The sequence below is a fragment of the Sphaeramia orbicularis genome, chromosome 14 (assembly GCF_902148855.1).
Source record: "Sphaeramia orbicularis chromosome 14, fSphaOr1.1, whole genome shotgun sequence".
Lineage (NCBI taxonomy): Eukaryota > Metazoa > Chordata > Actinopteri > Kurtiformes > Apogonidae > Sphaeramia > Sphaeramia orbicularis.
In genome coordinates, this window is record NC_043970.1 from 42,941,665 (window position 1) to 42,957,645 (window position 15,981).

The 15,981-nt window shown below is 37.3% G+C and overlaps 1 protein-coding gene across 1 annotated transcript; it reads right to left on the minus strand.

Annotated features, from left to right (window-relative positions):
* Positions 1-3,623: 3,623 nt before the first annotated feature.
* gpr119 (G protein-coupled receptor 119) lies at positions 3,624-5,805 on the minus strand. Its single transcript, XM_030154684.1, has 2 exons — positions 5,190-5,805; positions 3,624-4,494 (listed from the first exon to the last, which is right to left on the minus strand). Exons 1-2 carry the CDS (start codon positions 5,737-5,739, stop codon positions 3,800-3,802), a joined length of 1,245 nt encoding a protein of 414 aa, XP_030010544.1. The 5' UTR covers positions 5,740-5,805; the 3' UTR covers positions 3,624-3,799.
* Positions 5,806-15,981: the final 10,176 nt, after the last annotated feature.

Consider the following 15,981-nt stretch of genomic DNA (forward strand, 5'->3'; position numbering starts at 1 on the left):
GACAATTATTTGATTTTTTTTTTTTTTTTAAAGCCAAAACTTGTACTTTCCTGGGTCCCAGGAAGCTAATGATGTCAAATTACAATAACTCAGATAAAACAAAGTACAAGATATTTTATAGACACTCGCACTTTCATGAATATTACAATTTCAGATTATACACTATTGAAAAAAATCCTCATTTATTCTTTATTGTTTGATTTCATAATAAATAATACTTCAAGAAAATTGATAAATGAACAAAGTCCTTAAAATCCTTCAAAAGTTTCTTACTAGTGGAATAACCTGCAGCTCTGCATCATGGTGGAGTGTGGTGTGATCAGTGGGTGCTTTCACATTTGGCCAATATCTTTAGCTGTGATTTATAATCATTTTATACACATAAGATACGTACTTGCATGAAAAATGAATGAAATAAGAAAGTTTGAAATAAGACAAATAAACCTGAACTGTTTTAATACTTTAGGATTATGTAAATGTAATTAGCTTTAAATCCATTAGAGCCAGGATGCACTGTAGTACAATCTATAATTAATTACTGAAAACTTACCTGGACTAAGATGACGTGTGATGGAGGATTCACACTTCATATTGACGGTTTAATAATTAAAAATAAAAAAGAAGAAAAAAAAAAAGCTAATAGACAATAGAAAAAAAGACAAATTTTAGAACCTTCTGTAGTTGTGTAATAATTGACTGACAGAACAAAGCTCATGAAGAAAAAAATCAGAAAACACTTCTAGGCGTTTCAGCTTCAAACCCTCATCAGTCATGTTTTTTTTTTACTTCCTGATGAAGGCTTGAAGCCAAAATGCGTAGAAGTGTTTTTTTTTTTAGGTCTAGATATGACCATGCCAAGGTAATAAAGGCATTTTAATGTTTAAAGAGAGTACCTTGGAGTTTTTCTTCCAGTTTGATATCTACTGTATTTGTGGAAAATTGGAAAATATATTGATATTCCAACAGAACTCACGATATCTTAGTTGTGCAATGCTGGTGATTTACCTTGATATAATGACCATAATTGTACTGTATATCTCTACTATCTAAAAAAATAAGAAAGAGACACATTATCAATATGATGTTAAATAAATTTCATTCTCACTTTTGTTCTTTTACGTTTGACAAATGTGCATCAGGTTAACTTTATTTGCTTTTGTTGAGACTGAAATCAGAATGGGTGTAAATCTAATACGCAGTTAAAATACACGACTCATGATATTTATAAGGGATGAAAGTGACGCACAGCAAAACCAGAATGACCCTGAGTGATGCAAAAGCATGAGATGATCCATGACGAAGCAGGTTTAGGTAAATTAGCCCCATTTCTAGCTCATCTGATTAGACTTCATGAAGGGGACTGCACTCTGTCATGGCTAAGTAAATGTTAGCAATTTAACCTCATCTAGACATCACTAGGATCTACATTTGTTGATACAGACTGGTGACACGTAAAGAAGAGCATATTTTTCAAGACTGAAGCAGCTGAGGATGTTCCCATGACTGAATATCCATCCAGCTATAAAATTACATGCGTAATTGCGGCCATTGAGATAAACAGACATTTCATCTGTTATCTAAGAGCCACACATGCAATAAAGCAGCATAAATGTCAGGGGTTCCAGTCTGTCTCATGGCCTTTGCTGCATGTTATCGGAAATCTGTCCTGACATGATTTATTTTTTTCCATGGAGCAGAGGAAGCAGAAGCAAAAGGGACATTTCAAAGGAGAATCCTGGCTGACAAAATGTGAGTTAATAGTGTTGGTAAATTGTAAATAGTCGCTATGTTTAACCCATAAAGATCCAAACAGCCACCGACGACCAAAACCATCTACTGATCTAAACTGTTTAATAACGTCTGATCCACTAATCCTATCAATACATGTCAATAATTGGTTTAAAATACAGTTTGTCATCTATTCATGGTCATCAGATATGACCCATTTGGACGTTCAGAGGCTCCGTGGTTACCGTGGAAACACTGTCATCTTCTACAACATTGATTCACCTGTAAAACCCATGGAGTTGGATCAATGACAGTGGATGGACACACTGGGTTCATGTTCAGCTATTCATAAATTTTGCAGAAAAAGTCACTTTTGCTTAAATTTTCTCTGTTTTTGATATAACAACCCTCAACTTTAATCTGAGGTTTTGTAAACATCTGCATGATCAGTGAGTTAAATATAGGACAATACTTTATTTTCACTGAAAAAATGCAAAATACAGAGGATTATGGCAAAATAAATGGTGATAAATCACTTAAGAAAAGTTAAATATAGAGAAAAAAATATGTTGGAACTGCCACAAAAGTAACCCTGGGTCTATATGGGTTAAGCACCATTGGATGAGCGAATTTCATTTATTCATCACTGAAAAGACTTTTTGATTCAAGCCCTCACTGTTTGGAATAAATCTATTACTTCTGCTCAGATTTGCTGTGGAACATTAGGTGATATGACAAGTTTCCAGGAGTGATGAGCATGTAAAGAACTGTGGCTGAATGTTTTAATGGTTGAAAAACAATAATGAGTTGTAGAAAAACCACTGGAAAAGAATAAAAGGAAAAAAATCTGAGATCCACTTTGAAAATGACAAATAAATATGCAATCCATTTTAAGTGGGAAGTTGGAATTTCCAAGTTCAGTGTTACAAATAAATGCAGTGTAGTAGGATTTCTTCATTCATTCGTTTTCTGAACCTGCTTTATCTTCACTAGGGTCATGGGAGTCGCTGGAGCCTATCCCAGCTACTTATGGGTGAAGGTGGGGTACACTCTGGACATGTCTCCAGTTCATCACAGGGCTGAACATATAGAGACAAAAAACCAACCACTTTCACATTTAGATTAACCAAATAACCTATCAGTGCATGTCTTTGGATGGTGGGAGGAGCCGGAGTACCTGGAGAGAACCCACGCAGACATGAGGAGAACATGCAAACTCCACACAGAAAGTGAACCCAGGACCTTCCCCCTATGAGGTACAAGTACTAGCCACTGCACCACCATATCGCCTAGTAGGATTTCTGATTCAGAAAAAAAAGAAGGATTCAGTTGGATTTCTGATTCAGAAAATTAGATTAAGTTCCCCATGTCTGCTTCATGTATCTGCTTTAGTGACAGCTGTGGTAATATACTATTTCAGTCATGCTGTTATCTGTCATTGCTACCAGAGGGAAACTTGGCCAAAACTGGGATGTTCTTGGTTTTGTCCAAATTCCAGCTCAAAAATGAATCCAAGCCAGAAGTAAGGCAGTTTTATTTTTTCTTTTTCAATTTTTCTTCTTCTCTCCTTCTCCTTCTCCTTCTATCTTTTATATTTTATTCTTGCTCCAGGAAAGTTAGTGTATTTTTAGAATGTAAGCTCTGTTTTCTGTATTTGGCTGAAGCCATTCAATCTGAGCAGACTTTCCTGTATCTGTCATGTTTAACGGTTTTCTTCCAGTATATTATAACTTTGTAATCTAAGTGATGTTTGTTAAGTTGGTTGTTTGTCCAGGACAACAGATGGAAATTAGCTTCTCTGCTACATCTGGTGCACGCATCTTGTTTTTCGTAACTAATGCCAATATACACTGTCCGGTAACTAAATAAATAAATGCAAATACAAATATGATTATATTAATACGACATGAGGTACATGGACATCTAGTTCTTCCTTTATTACATTTAAGAGCCTGTACTTTTTTTTTAATAAACAATTTCTTACAGCAGTAAATAAGTTCAATTCCATACACAAGTACCTCTAATCCTGCTTGGGTTTGCGAACTATTGCACTAAAAGGTAAATTTATGTTTCACAGTCCGGTGGAGGCAGACAGTGGCACAATGAAGGCCTCGTCTCTGCAGGCATTAGACTGCACCATTGACGGCCTCATATAATCTCCACCAGAAACAGCAGTATGATTGTCTATAGATGGCTGGGGCTCACATCTTCCTGTGACACCTGATGCTGCAGTAGCTGAAGGCCTGCCAGTGAAGCAGGAGAACATGGCTGCTATCTGCATCCGCACCTCCTTCTGCCAGAAAGCGTAAACCAGAGGGTTGATCAGAGAGTTAGACAGTCCTAAAAGCCATAGGTGGTTCTCCAAGAGTTCAGTGAGTTCACAGGTTTCACATAGGAGTGCCACGATGCAGACCACAAAGAAAGGGCACCAGAGGATTAAGAAGCAGCCCACGAGCACCGCCACCGTCCTCAGGGCCTTCACATGGCTCCAGTAGCGGCTCTTCAGCTGCTGCTGCTGATGGTGGTGGTGGTGATGGTGCGGATGGCTTTGGTGCTCAGCTGTCCTCGACCCGGCCTGTCTGACTTGGCAGATCTGCTTCTGGTGGCTGCAGGCGATCTTCAGGATGTCCAGGTAGATGTAGACGAACACAGAGAACACAGGGAAGAAGCACACGCTGTACAGGATGATGATGCCCACATCGTCAATGACAGAGAAGAAGGCACATACACCGTTGTAGTGCTCGTACTGCAGCGAACGCACCATGACTGAGAAACAGAAGACACAGGTTAGTCCTATCATTACTTAAACACACAGTAAATCACTTATAAACACTATTTACTGATTAGTAATACTGAAAAAAGATCAATCAGATACATCCACTCTCATGGAACTGAATTTAAATTAAAAAAACATGTTTTGAGATGGCAGTGACCTTTGACCTTTGGCTACCAAAGTCTTTAATTTCTCCTCAGCTACAAAATGAAGACAGGACAGACAAATCTTGAAGTTGTAATACCACTGACGGCCACTGGGGTGGCTCCAGGAAGCCCTGGTTCACTTAGCATGCCTCATTCAGTCTCTTCCAACACCCCCACTCTTACAGAACAGCCCCAGGTCACACCTATCTGACTAACGTTACATTTCCTACTGATTTATGCTAGTGACAAAACAGTTAACCGGTGAACTTTCTATCCTAATATAGCTAATATAGCCAAGCTCTGGCTCTGGCTTCATTTCCTGAACAAGTGCTCCAGGCCTCTGAGAACGCACGATTCATGCATGAACAGGGGTTTGCGCAGAGGGGGGAGGGACAAACAGCAGTTGAGTTTGACAGACATATCACGGTTCAATCATTTCGAGTGGTCACTTAAGTAAATCTGACTAATTTTCTGCTTCTTGGTAAATAGCATAACTGTGAGCCACAACTGCTCAAGTAGATTTGATCTTTTTTTACTCCCACCTGGCAGGAATCCTAAAGTGATGGCGCAAATCCAAAGAGCCACCAGACACCCGACTGCCGTCCCCTTCCCACACCTCTGCGAGTACCTCAAGGGCATTTTGATGGCGGCATAGCGGTCCAGCGAGATCAGGAACATGGACATGATGGAGGCAGTGCACGGGGATGTGACGAAGGCCATCCGTATAAGACACCTGGTCCGGCCCTGGATAGAAGAGGAGCTTGATGTGAGCTGATCCGCTGGGATGTTACTTTGGCGGGATTGAGTCACGTTGTTGCCGCTGCCGTTAAAATCCTCAGTCGCCAGCCCAGTGATGGCCACGCCCACCAAAGTATCCGCCACCGCCAAGTTGAGGACAAAGCACCAGCTCTGACTGCTCTTCCTGAGGAGAAGTTTAAGCAGAGCAACAGCCACGAAGATGTTTGTTGAGATGATGAGGCAGGAGGCGATGGTCAGGATCATACCCATCACCCGCTGCTTCACAACAGTTGGAGACTCGGTGGCTGTTTGTTCGGTCAAAAACGACATCTTGGCAACGAAAAAATTAAGCATGTGAGGACATCACAGTTGGCAGATCAGCACAAGCTTCAGAAAATGCACCAAAAATGCATCAAAACAAAAGCATTTGTAGACACATTAAAAATAAAAAAGACAAATTGTGAAATATATTGATTTGTTGGAATTGGGAATTTATCAGGAATCATAATAAAAAGCTGAAGAACACAAACAAATCCATCCGTGAAATACCCACTTGATGTCACTTCTTCCTTCGTTGTCTCTAAACTCTCTACAACAAATGCACAAGGACAGAAACACCCACAGTGTTATCAGCAGGTCCTTTTTGTTCCCTCCCCCCTCATCTCAACACACCCACAGACACACAATTGCACAAATCCATCTTTTGCGGTTGTTTCACTGGGATCAACCCTTCACCCAGCCCTCTTCTCCAAACAGGAAGACCTTTGTTTTTATAATCTATTTATCGTCTTTAATCAATATGAATCATTTTAAATCTTGATATTTGGATCTGGTGTGTGCTGTGCAGAGCTGGGTTAAACTCTAACCCTGTTGGCCACCGTCCTGTTCCTCTCCTACTGTCCTCAGGAGAGACATCTGGCATGATGGGACCATTTTCCACTAGGATTCACACACAAATAAATCTGGGTAATGAGGTTTTCTTGCTGCACACGCTCAAAACATCATCTGGCAGCAAACCGGCCTTTCAGACTGGTGGACATGCAACCTGCACCAGCTACACTGACGGAATAAATGCAGTATGGAAATGGAGATAGTTTACTGGATTCAGATTAAACAAGTCAGATGTCCAGCTTGTATGATTTAGCGGTATTTCGAGGGGATGGGGGGCATCGAAAAATGTTTAATAAAATTAATTAATTAATTTATAAAATTGTATCTTTATTTGGAATAAACAGGTAAATTCACCAGCAGATCAACATTGATTAAAAAAAAAAAAAAAAAAAAAAAAAAAAAGAGCCTAATGTCATTCCAGTTTTCATTTTGAGTCCAGAAGATGCACTTTACCAGCCCATGAGGCAAACAAGTCCCAAAAATGAAAAGGCTCGGATCATGGAACAAAGTTCGTTCATCCTCGTATTGACCATTCTCCTTCAATATCTTAAATTTCACAGCAATTGCACTCAGGTAACCACAATGGATATACAAACCAGATCATCCTTTGGAGGATGATCTGGTTTGCCCAGAATAAGCATAGCCAGATGGGGCTTATATACTACACTATATACTATATATTTTTTATTCAGTTGTTTTTATTTGGTATTGGTTTATTGTTCTTACTTGTTGTTGTTTTTAATTGTACAGCTTTTTATGTTTTAATCTATTCTTGTATTTTATTCTTTTATTTAGGTTGTATCTACTCTTCTGTATTTTTATTTACTTATTTATTTTACTTTTTTTTTTTTTTAATTTTAAAATTTTATTTTATAGTTGTTCTATGTCTTTTAATCTGTTCTTGTATTTTACTCTGTTATTTTGGTTTTTATTTATTTTTATGTATCGCACTTTGGCCCACTGTAGTTGTTTTAAAGTGCTTTACAAATAAAGTTGGATTGGATACTCACTTAAAGAACACTTTGATACAACTTAATCAAAGATTGAACAACATATATGGAACTGTGTACAGAAATCTAGACTTAATTAGACTTAATTAGTCTCTAGTGAAAATTAATTCAGTTGTGTTTTTATTGCCTTAGAGTTTGTCTGTAGTTAGGTCTGTAGAGGCTGCAAACTCAATAAATCAAGCACTTTTCTACAGTAAAGTTATTATCCTCAGGACATAACAAACACTGACCCTAACAAGTAGCTCCAAATATGTGATGTAAGATTTTTTTAAGTTTTTTTTTTTTTTATGACATTTCACTTCGACACAACTTGCAGTTTCTTTACCTCCATGTTTTACATTCAAAATGAAAGAAACCTTATTTTGGAATATATGATATAGGCTTAAATATAGTCAGAAATCAGTACAACACATCATACTTTAGATTGTATATAAATGGTAGACAGAGGTACTGTAACACTGTTCATTGTTTTGCTGCTGCTTTGAAGCTTCAATTTTGGCATTCATCTCCTTGTTGTTTTAGAAATACAAGTGACCACATTTGGACAAAAGGGACATATGAGAGATGAAACCCACAAAGCTACAACTATCTCACTGAAAACTCAGACTAACACCATCATGTTAAACACCACCAAGTAATTTAATCTACCTGTTAGCATCTACTCTTGTGCATGAGAACAGTAATGTCAACTTCACATATAGTCGTGGAAAATATGATCAGACCATCAAAAGTCATCAAAAACAATGCAATCAAGTACTAACTCCTGTGTGTATCATGTGACTAAAACAGACAGAAAAGAAAACATGGAATGCCTAAAAGCAGCGCATCTTCCTGGCATTGTGTCCATGCAGTTTCTGAGAGTTTCAACCCCAATGTCATTCCACGCTCTCAGAAGCTCACTCCAGAGAGTTTCCTCAGAGTTTCCTTAGATTGTTGCCAAGGGGGGCAACACTAAATATTAGAGTAAAATGTAAAAAAAAAAAAAAGGGCTGGACTGATAAATTTGTCGGTGAAATATTCTCAGTACCTTTGCCTTTATCTTTTGCCATGGCAAAAAAGTGAAATTCAGACTCTGGGAAAAACAAAATAAACTGTTAACGTGTTCTTTTTTTGGAAGCTCCAAGAATAAGTTCGGATTCTTTTAGGTCTCATTTTTAGAAATTCATTATTGACTTGATCTGACTACAAACAAAATATAACTCAGCTGAGAATCCACACCCCAAGCAGGGAAATGGATCCAGATATTCCAATGCACATCACTTTTATAATCCTTGTAAAGTGATCTTCAAACTATGGGCTGACCCCCTTGTGCTAGGTGGGCTGGATCACAGAAAATGGACTGGTGTCATCTGACTCTAAAGTCAAACAGATGTGACACCTCAACTCTATGGAAAACCCCATATTGACAGGGTGTTTACTTCTTAGCTCCTATAGTTTATGATCCTATGTGGACATGTGTATTTAAAAGTGTGTCTAAGGTAAAAAACCTAAGTCCTGTAATCATAAATCTGTCAGTTTAGTATGTTGACCAAGATGTGACCTATCCTAAGAACTTTACTACTAACCAGTGACACAAAGAAATCTAGTGACACAAAGGAATCCTTACTAATACTGACTAATATGTGATTGAACTTAAGAATCCATCCATCCATCCATCCATTATCCACCGCTTATCTGGGGCCGGGTTGCAGGGGCAACAGTCTTAACAGGGATGCCCAGACTTCCCTCTCCACAGACACCTCCTCCAGCTCCTCCGGGGGGACCCCGAGGCATTCCCAGGCCAGCCGAGAGACATAGTCTCTCCAACGTGACCTAGGTCTTTCCCGAGGCCTCCTCCCGGCGGGACATGCCCGGAACACCTCCCCAGGGAGGTGTCCAGGAGGCATCCGAAACAGATGCCCCAGCCACCTCAGCTGGCCCCTCTCGATGTGGAGGAGCAGCGGCTCTACTACGAGCTCCTCCCTGGTGACTTAGCTCCTCACCCTATCCCTAAGGGTGCACCCAGCCACCCTGCGGAGGAAACTCATTTCAACCGCTTGTATCCGGGATCTTGTCCTTTTGGTCATGACCCAAAGCTCATGACCATAGGTGAGGGTCGAAACGTAGATTGACCGGTAAATTGAGAGCTTCGCCTCTCGGCTCAGCTCCTTCTTTACCACAGCTGACCGATACAGTGACTGCATCACTGCAGCCGCTGCACCGATCCGTCTGTCAATCTCATGCTCCACCCTTCCCTCACTCGTGAACAAGACCCCAAGATACTTAAACTCCTCCACTTGGGGCAAAGACTCCAAGAATCCAACTATCTAAATGAAAATAAAATTTCAAAACCACCAGTTTCTTAAGATTTGACAAGTGTTCTAATATTTTTGCACACCACTGTACTTACTGACTTACTTCATAGAAAAGCGTTATATAAATCTAACCCATTGTTATTATTATTATTATTATTATTATTATTATTATTATTATTATTATTATTATTATTAAACCTCTCAACAGGTCAAAGAACTGCAGGTTTTGACAGACACTCAGTGGCTTTATCTTTCAGCCCTGGCAGTTTCCACTTGGATCACTAGTCATGTTTTTATTTTGGCCCTATAAAGGTATTGACATGTCACATGCTGTCCTTTGGTTGTAAGCCCTGGAACCAGTGGGTGAAGCTGAAGCCTTTCATTCAGTCAGACCAACACATCCTGGGCCTTACATTCCCAGCCAGCACAGTTTCAGTGAGTTCAACAGGGGTCCACAACAACCTGAGAGGAAAAATCCTCTTTTATCACCTCCCACCCCCACCTTTGGACAAACCAAAATAGCTCCAACAGACACAATGTAGGAATGTTATTCACCCCTGCTAGACCTTTCAGGGCCTTTCAAAACAAAGTGTGGGTCAGCAGTAATTGTGCCCAGAGTCCAGCAGCAGTGGGGAAACCAGGAGCCTGTTTACACCTAACCCTGACCTCCGAACACCGACACGGCTTCCTGTAACGCCACCTCGCATCTGGAATCTGGTTTGAAGGAGTTCACCGAGTTCTGAAACAACATCGAGGAGGTTTCCCATTTCTGCAAGATCGATCAGTCTGGGAGGAATACATCTGCAGATTTGTAAGGTGATGATGATGTATGAGTGTTTATTTCAGAATTATGTTCAAATGGATCAGATATTTACAGTAGCTGCTCATACATAGAGTCCTGTAGATGTTTATAATATCACTAATTACATATGTCTACTGAGTAAAATGGTGGATAAAGTATTCAGATCCTTTTACTGAAGAAAATACTCCACTCATATTTAAGTTGAAATATGAGATATTTGTATTTTACTAGTATAGTATGTATTGAACTTTGATTTTCTGCACCTTTACACCAAAGAGGGAAATGTTGTATTTTTTTTTTTTTTTAATTTCACTACATTATTATTGTTTAGTTATTCTGCAGATTCATGTTATTAATATAAAAATGTTTTTTAAAAAAAAGTGCATTTTGATATAATATTATACATGGATATTCAACATTAACCTGCTGTGTTGCGTCCACTACACTGGACAGTTGTTCAAGCTATAAAAAACTAAAATATTTTAAAAGTATTTTCTTAGTAATCTAGTGAAGATATGTCACCCCAGTCTAGATTCACATTCAGACAACTTGATTAATCCCAAATAGAGGAAATCATTTGCATTTGATCCAAAAACTCAGACATGAACGTTAACATAAATGAAACAATGATCAGAAAGAAAGACAACTAGATGTAAATAAATTCCAACTATGACAAAAAAATAGTAACATCTAAATTGAAAAACAAAACAGAAAAAGTGAAAGATTAATAATAAAATACATGCTGCGGGACAATGGTTAGACACAAGTATCATGAGCAAACACTGAAGCCACTGTAAAAAAATGACACATAAATATATGAACTCAATGCACTATATTATATTAGGAGATAATCAATAAACAGTTTTCTAACAGGTAATTTCATCACATTAGATTTTTGCAACAAAGATAATCTACCAGTTTTTATAGACTCTTGAAGGTGCTGTTGACGGTCAGCTGCTCTCTTATCATGTTTTATGGTTTTAGCATTTGTTTTAAAGTGGGTTTAATGCTGTTTATTGTTTGTTTACCATACTATCTAAGCCGTTATGAATCTCTCTGCTGTCTGTGTTGTTTTGACAGTTTTACCCAGCTAGATGTTTATATAACCCAGATGACAATGATGTAGTAAATACAGAAAACATAAACATAAGACTATGGATTTTACACAGTGGATGTGGATGTATTGATTATTGTTTTGCTAATGTGATGTGTTTATCTTGTCCGTCTTTAGTCTCTTCTAGCCTTATTTTAAGCAAATACCAAGAGTGTTGATGTTTATGATTAAGTGAAAAATGAAGCGGTTCCTTCATGGGTTTGCTTTAAAACTTTCCTCCTTAAGATATACCTTCTTAAAAAACCTCTTAGAGTTGCAGAAAAAACCCCTCTTGAATTGGTTAGTAAATATTTTGTTCAACTACTGAGATTTTTACGTATTAGTGACAGTGTTTTTAAATGAAAAAAGCTCATAGTTGGAAAGTTAAACACAAGTCTGATTTTTTGTGCGCCTTAAAACTGGCCTTCTTTTTTTTTTATTCTTTTAGAAATATGTGGTTCTTACAAGGACAAAAGCACTACAAACATATCATGAACGTATGGAGCAGAGGTCTCAAACATGTGACCCGTGGGATGAATTTGTAAAACGCAAAAATTACACTAAAGATATGAATCATTTTAGTTCAGGTTCCACATACAGACCAATTTAATCTCCAGTGGGTTGGATCAGTAAAATACTATCATAATAACCTATAAATACTCACAACTCCAAATTTTTCTCTTTGTAACTGTAAACATTTTCATGTCATTTTACTGTATTTACACTAAAAAAAAATATAATTTCACAAAAAACGTGAATAACCTGAACAAATATGAACATTTTGAAATGTCTGAAGTGCAATTTTACCAATATTCTGCCTGTTATTAAATGTTTTGTGTATTTGTAGATCCACTGTGATCTGTAAATTGTAATTTACATGTGTAAACTGAGACATAATATTGTTAAAATTGCACTTAGTTTTCTTAAGAAATTTCAGTTTGTTCATGTTATTCACATTGTTTTAGAGGATAGTTGGTAGATGTAAACATTTTCATCACATAATTTTACTTTTTTTCACTCTAAAACATAGAAGAAAGTTTGGAGTTGACATTATTTCTATATTATTATGTTATTATTTCAGTGGTCCAGCCCACTTCAGATCAAATTTGGCTTAATCTGGCCCCTGAACTAAAATGAATTGACACCCCCGGTATAGAGTATGAACTCCTAAATCTATATACTGCAGGATCTTACAGTCTTTCCTTACAGTAAAGCAGAAAAATGAAATATCTCTGTGTCTGGAATTTATGTTTTTGTAGAAAAATTAAGGACAGTGTAGGCAGGTTTGGAACAAAGTGTACTGGAATATTACAATTTCAACCAAATTTTCAGAAAAAGCTAGAGTTTGTTATTTAAAAACGATTTTGTTAAAAATTTGAAACCACTGTTGAACTGCAAACACTGATCTGGATCACAAAATGTTGTTAATATTCCAGTTTGTCTCTGCAGCTTTTCATACATAATGTTTTATTGCTGTTCCCATCTAATATGGCTTCATTTTTGTTGTATTGACTCAGTGAACATCGTAGTCTCCTTTTTAGTCCACACTTCAACACTTCTGCAAAACATGCACATTTTACAACCCAACTTTACATTTTTTAGTGTTTCCACCCATATTTTTATGCACAAATTGAAGACATGAGTAAAATGCCTGGTAGGAAATCACCTTGTTTTGGTTTTTGTTAGTTACTGTGTGTTTGGTTGCAGATGAAATATTTTGCTTGTGTTTCTATTAGACTGAAGATGTCCTTAAAGAGACGACTGCTGTCCATGTTGTTGTGTTGTGCTTACTGCGTGGCTTCGCTCTTCTGCCTCCACCCGAACCGCAACAACTGCTTCTCTGTTGGAACTCGGTGAGTCTACAGGCATGAGTAGCCTATGTTTCAACACATTTCTACAGCCTGTCATATTTTTCTGTAACAGCTTCATCTGATTTCTCAGTTGAATCTTCAGGTTGTATTTTTAATCCTATCAGTTTTGAGTCTGTTGTTAGCAGTGCCAGATTTTCACTGAAATACAACTAGACCAAGGAATATGTAAACCAGTGTTTTTCAACCTTGGGGTTGCCTGAAATTTCTAGTAATTAATAAAAATAAATTTAAAAAAAACCTTACGAATAAAAAATATATGGTGAGTTGAGAGTGACAATCACAATCCATAGAAGACATGACAAACTGTGAGTCTGAAACTGAAGCACTGTGGTTCTGTTTATCTGTCAAATGTTCATTGTGGTCGGTTTCAGATGCTGCAGCTCTTTCATAATTCATAGTTTGAGTTCTTGTTTGTTCAGTATTAATTGTCAGCCTTGTAAATCCAAGCTGGACTGACTGTACATATCCTGACCAAGGAAAATCAAATTCTCCCTTTGTGCAGTAATCTACACCTGACTTTTCTGCCTCCGTCCATAATAATATACATTATATAGACTAAATGTCATCTAAAATTAATGTTTATTTGCAACATAGTATAGCAAATGATTACATAATCAAAAACAAATTAATTTTAGCAAAAAAATTTTTCCATTTTGAATGTCTGGGGTCGCTAGAAATGTGTGATGTTAAAATGGTGTCACGAGCCAAAAAAAGTTGGAACCACTGATGTAAACCAAGCAAAAGATAAAACAAATGAGGTGATTGGTTTCTGAAAATTTGATAAAGCAGTGATAATCAGTACTTATGAATAACTGACATCTAATATTTAAAGGGTCTGATACAGCAGAGAGGAACTGGAATCACATTGAGAATGGGGTTGGAGCTATTCCTCTATCCCTTTGTCCTTATTTAATAACTTACTTTTCAATTCAGTTGGGACATTGTGTAAAATGTAAATAAAATTGATACACTGATTTGCAAACATTTTAGTAAAACCACGCTTTGTTCATAATGGGACATATAAAATATACTGTATCAAATGTTTAAACTGACCCAAAAGGCAGGTGATTTTGATTTTGATGACAGTAACATACATCAAAATGTTGGGACAGAGGCAACAAAATCCTGGAAAAGAAAGTAGTACTACAAACAGTCACCTTGAAGAATATTTTGCAACTAATGTGGTTAATTATCAGCAGATGAGTAACATGATTGGTAGTAAAGAGAGCATCTTATAGAAGCAGAATCTCTCAGTTAAAGATTGACAGACGTTCACCAAGCCTCAAAAAACTACAAAACTACAAATTAAACTTCAGATTAATGGTGCTCAGTGTAAAGTTGTGAAGGTGCTGACTATCTCATCTGCAGTGCATGATGTAATCAAAATATACTGAGAATCTGGAAAGATCTCTGTTCACAAGGGACAAGGACAAAAATGTATTGAATGCACGATCATCAGGCCTCAGGCAGCACGGCATTAAAACCAGACATGGATCATGAATGTAAAGAGTATTGATAACTTTGAAAGATGTATTATGATTTGTATCAGACAACTATTGTTTGGTGAATGAGTATAAATGTCTAGCACTTATTTTGTTTGTTTATTTATTTTTATTGCATTGGGCTGTTGTATATTGCGGTGGCCCAGAGGTGCAACAGCCCCAAAAAATTATCCACTATAGGAAAAAAAAAGAGAACAGCCCAAAAAATTAACCACCAGCACAAAAAATTATCCACTATAAGAAAAAAAGAGAACAGCCCAAGAAATTATCCACTATAAGAAAAAAAAAAGACATCATCCACCTTTTCAATTAAGGGGGCGCTGTTTACCTGAAAGGTCTCTTGCTTTAAAATTAAGGCCACCACAAAAAATAAAAGCATAGGCTGAAAATTTTAAGGCCTTCAGCTAATGCGGCTAATGCTAATGAAGTAACCCACCAATAGTGGAGGTCAGTGTGCTAAAAATAAACTTTTTTTAAAAATATATAGTGGATATTTTTGGGCTAGTGAATAATTTTTTGGGCTGTCCTCTTTTTTCTTATAGTGGATAATTTTTTGGGATAGTGGATCATTTTTTGGGCTGTTCTCTATTTTTTCTTATAGTGGATAATTTTTTTGGGCTGTTCTTTTTTTCTTATAGTGAATAATTTTTTGGGCTAGTGGATAATTTTTTGGGCTGTTGCACCTCTGGGCCACCGAAGTATATGTCCCATTTGTGTGTGTGTGTATGTGTGTGTGTGTGTGTGTGTGTGTGTGTGTGTGTGTGTGTGTGTGTGAGCATGAATGGTGTAAGATTAATACAAATAATTAAAATTGTAATGTAATGTAGAGGAGACCCCAGGAAGAATAGCAACTGATGTTTCAGTTACTAATGGCAATCTTAATAAATGAAAAGAAAATGTTCAGGAACACTTTCAGAAAAATTCTGTGTGAACACAATTCACATTTGGCAAATTATTAAACCAAAAATATGATAAGACTCAGGACTGTTGAACAGTTAGAATCCTGTATCAGAAAAGAATGAAAACAATGTTCCTCTCCAAAAACTCCTGTGAGTGGTTTCTTCAATTCTCAGACATATGCAGACAGCTGATAACAGAAGAGAAGAGGTTTCTCAGTGGTAAAGGCGACCCTG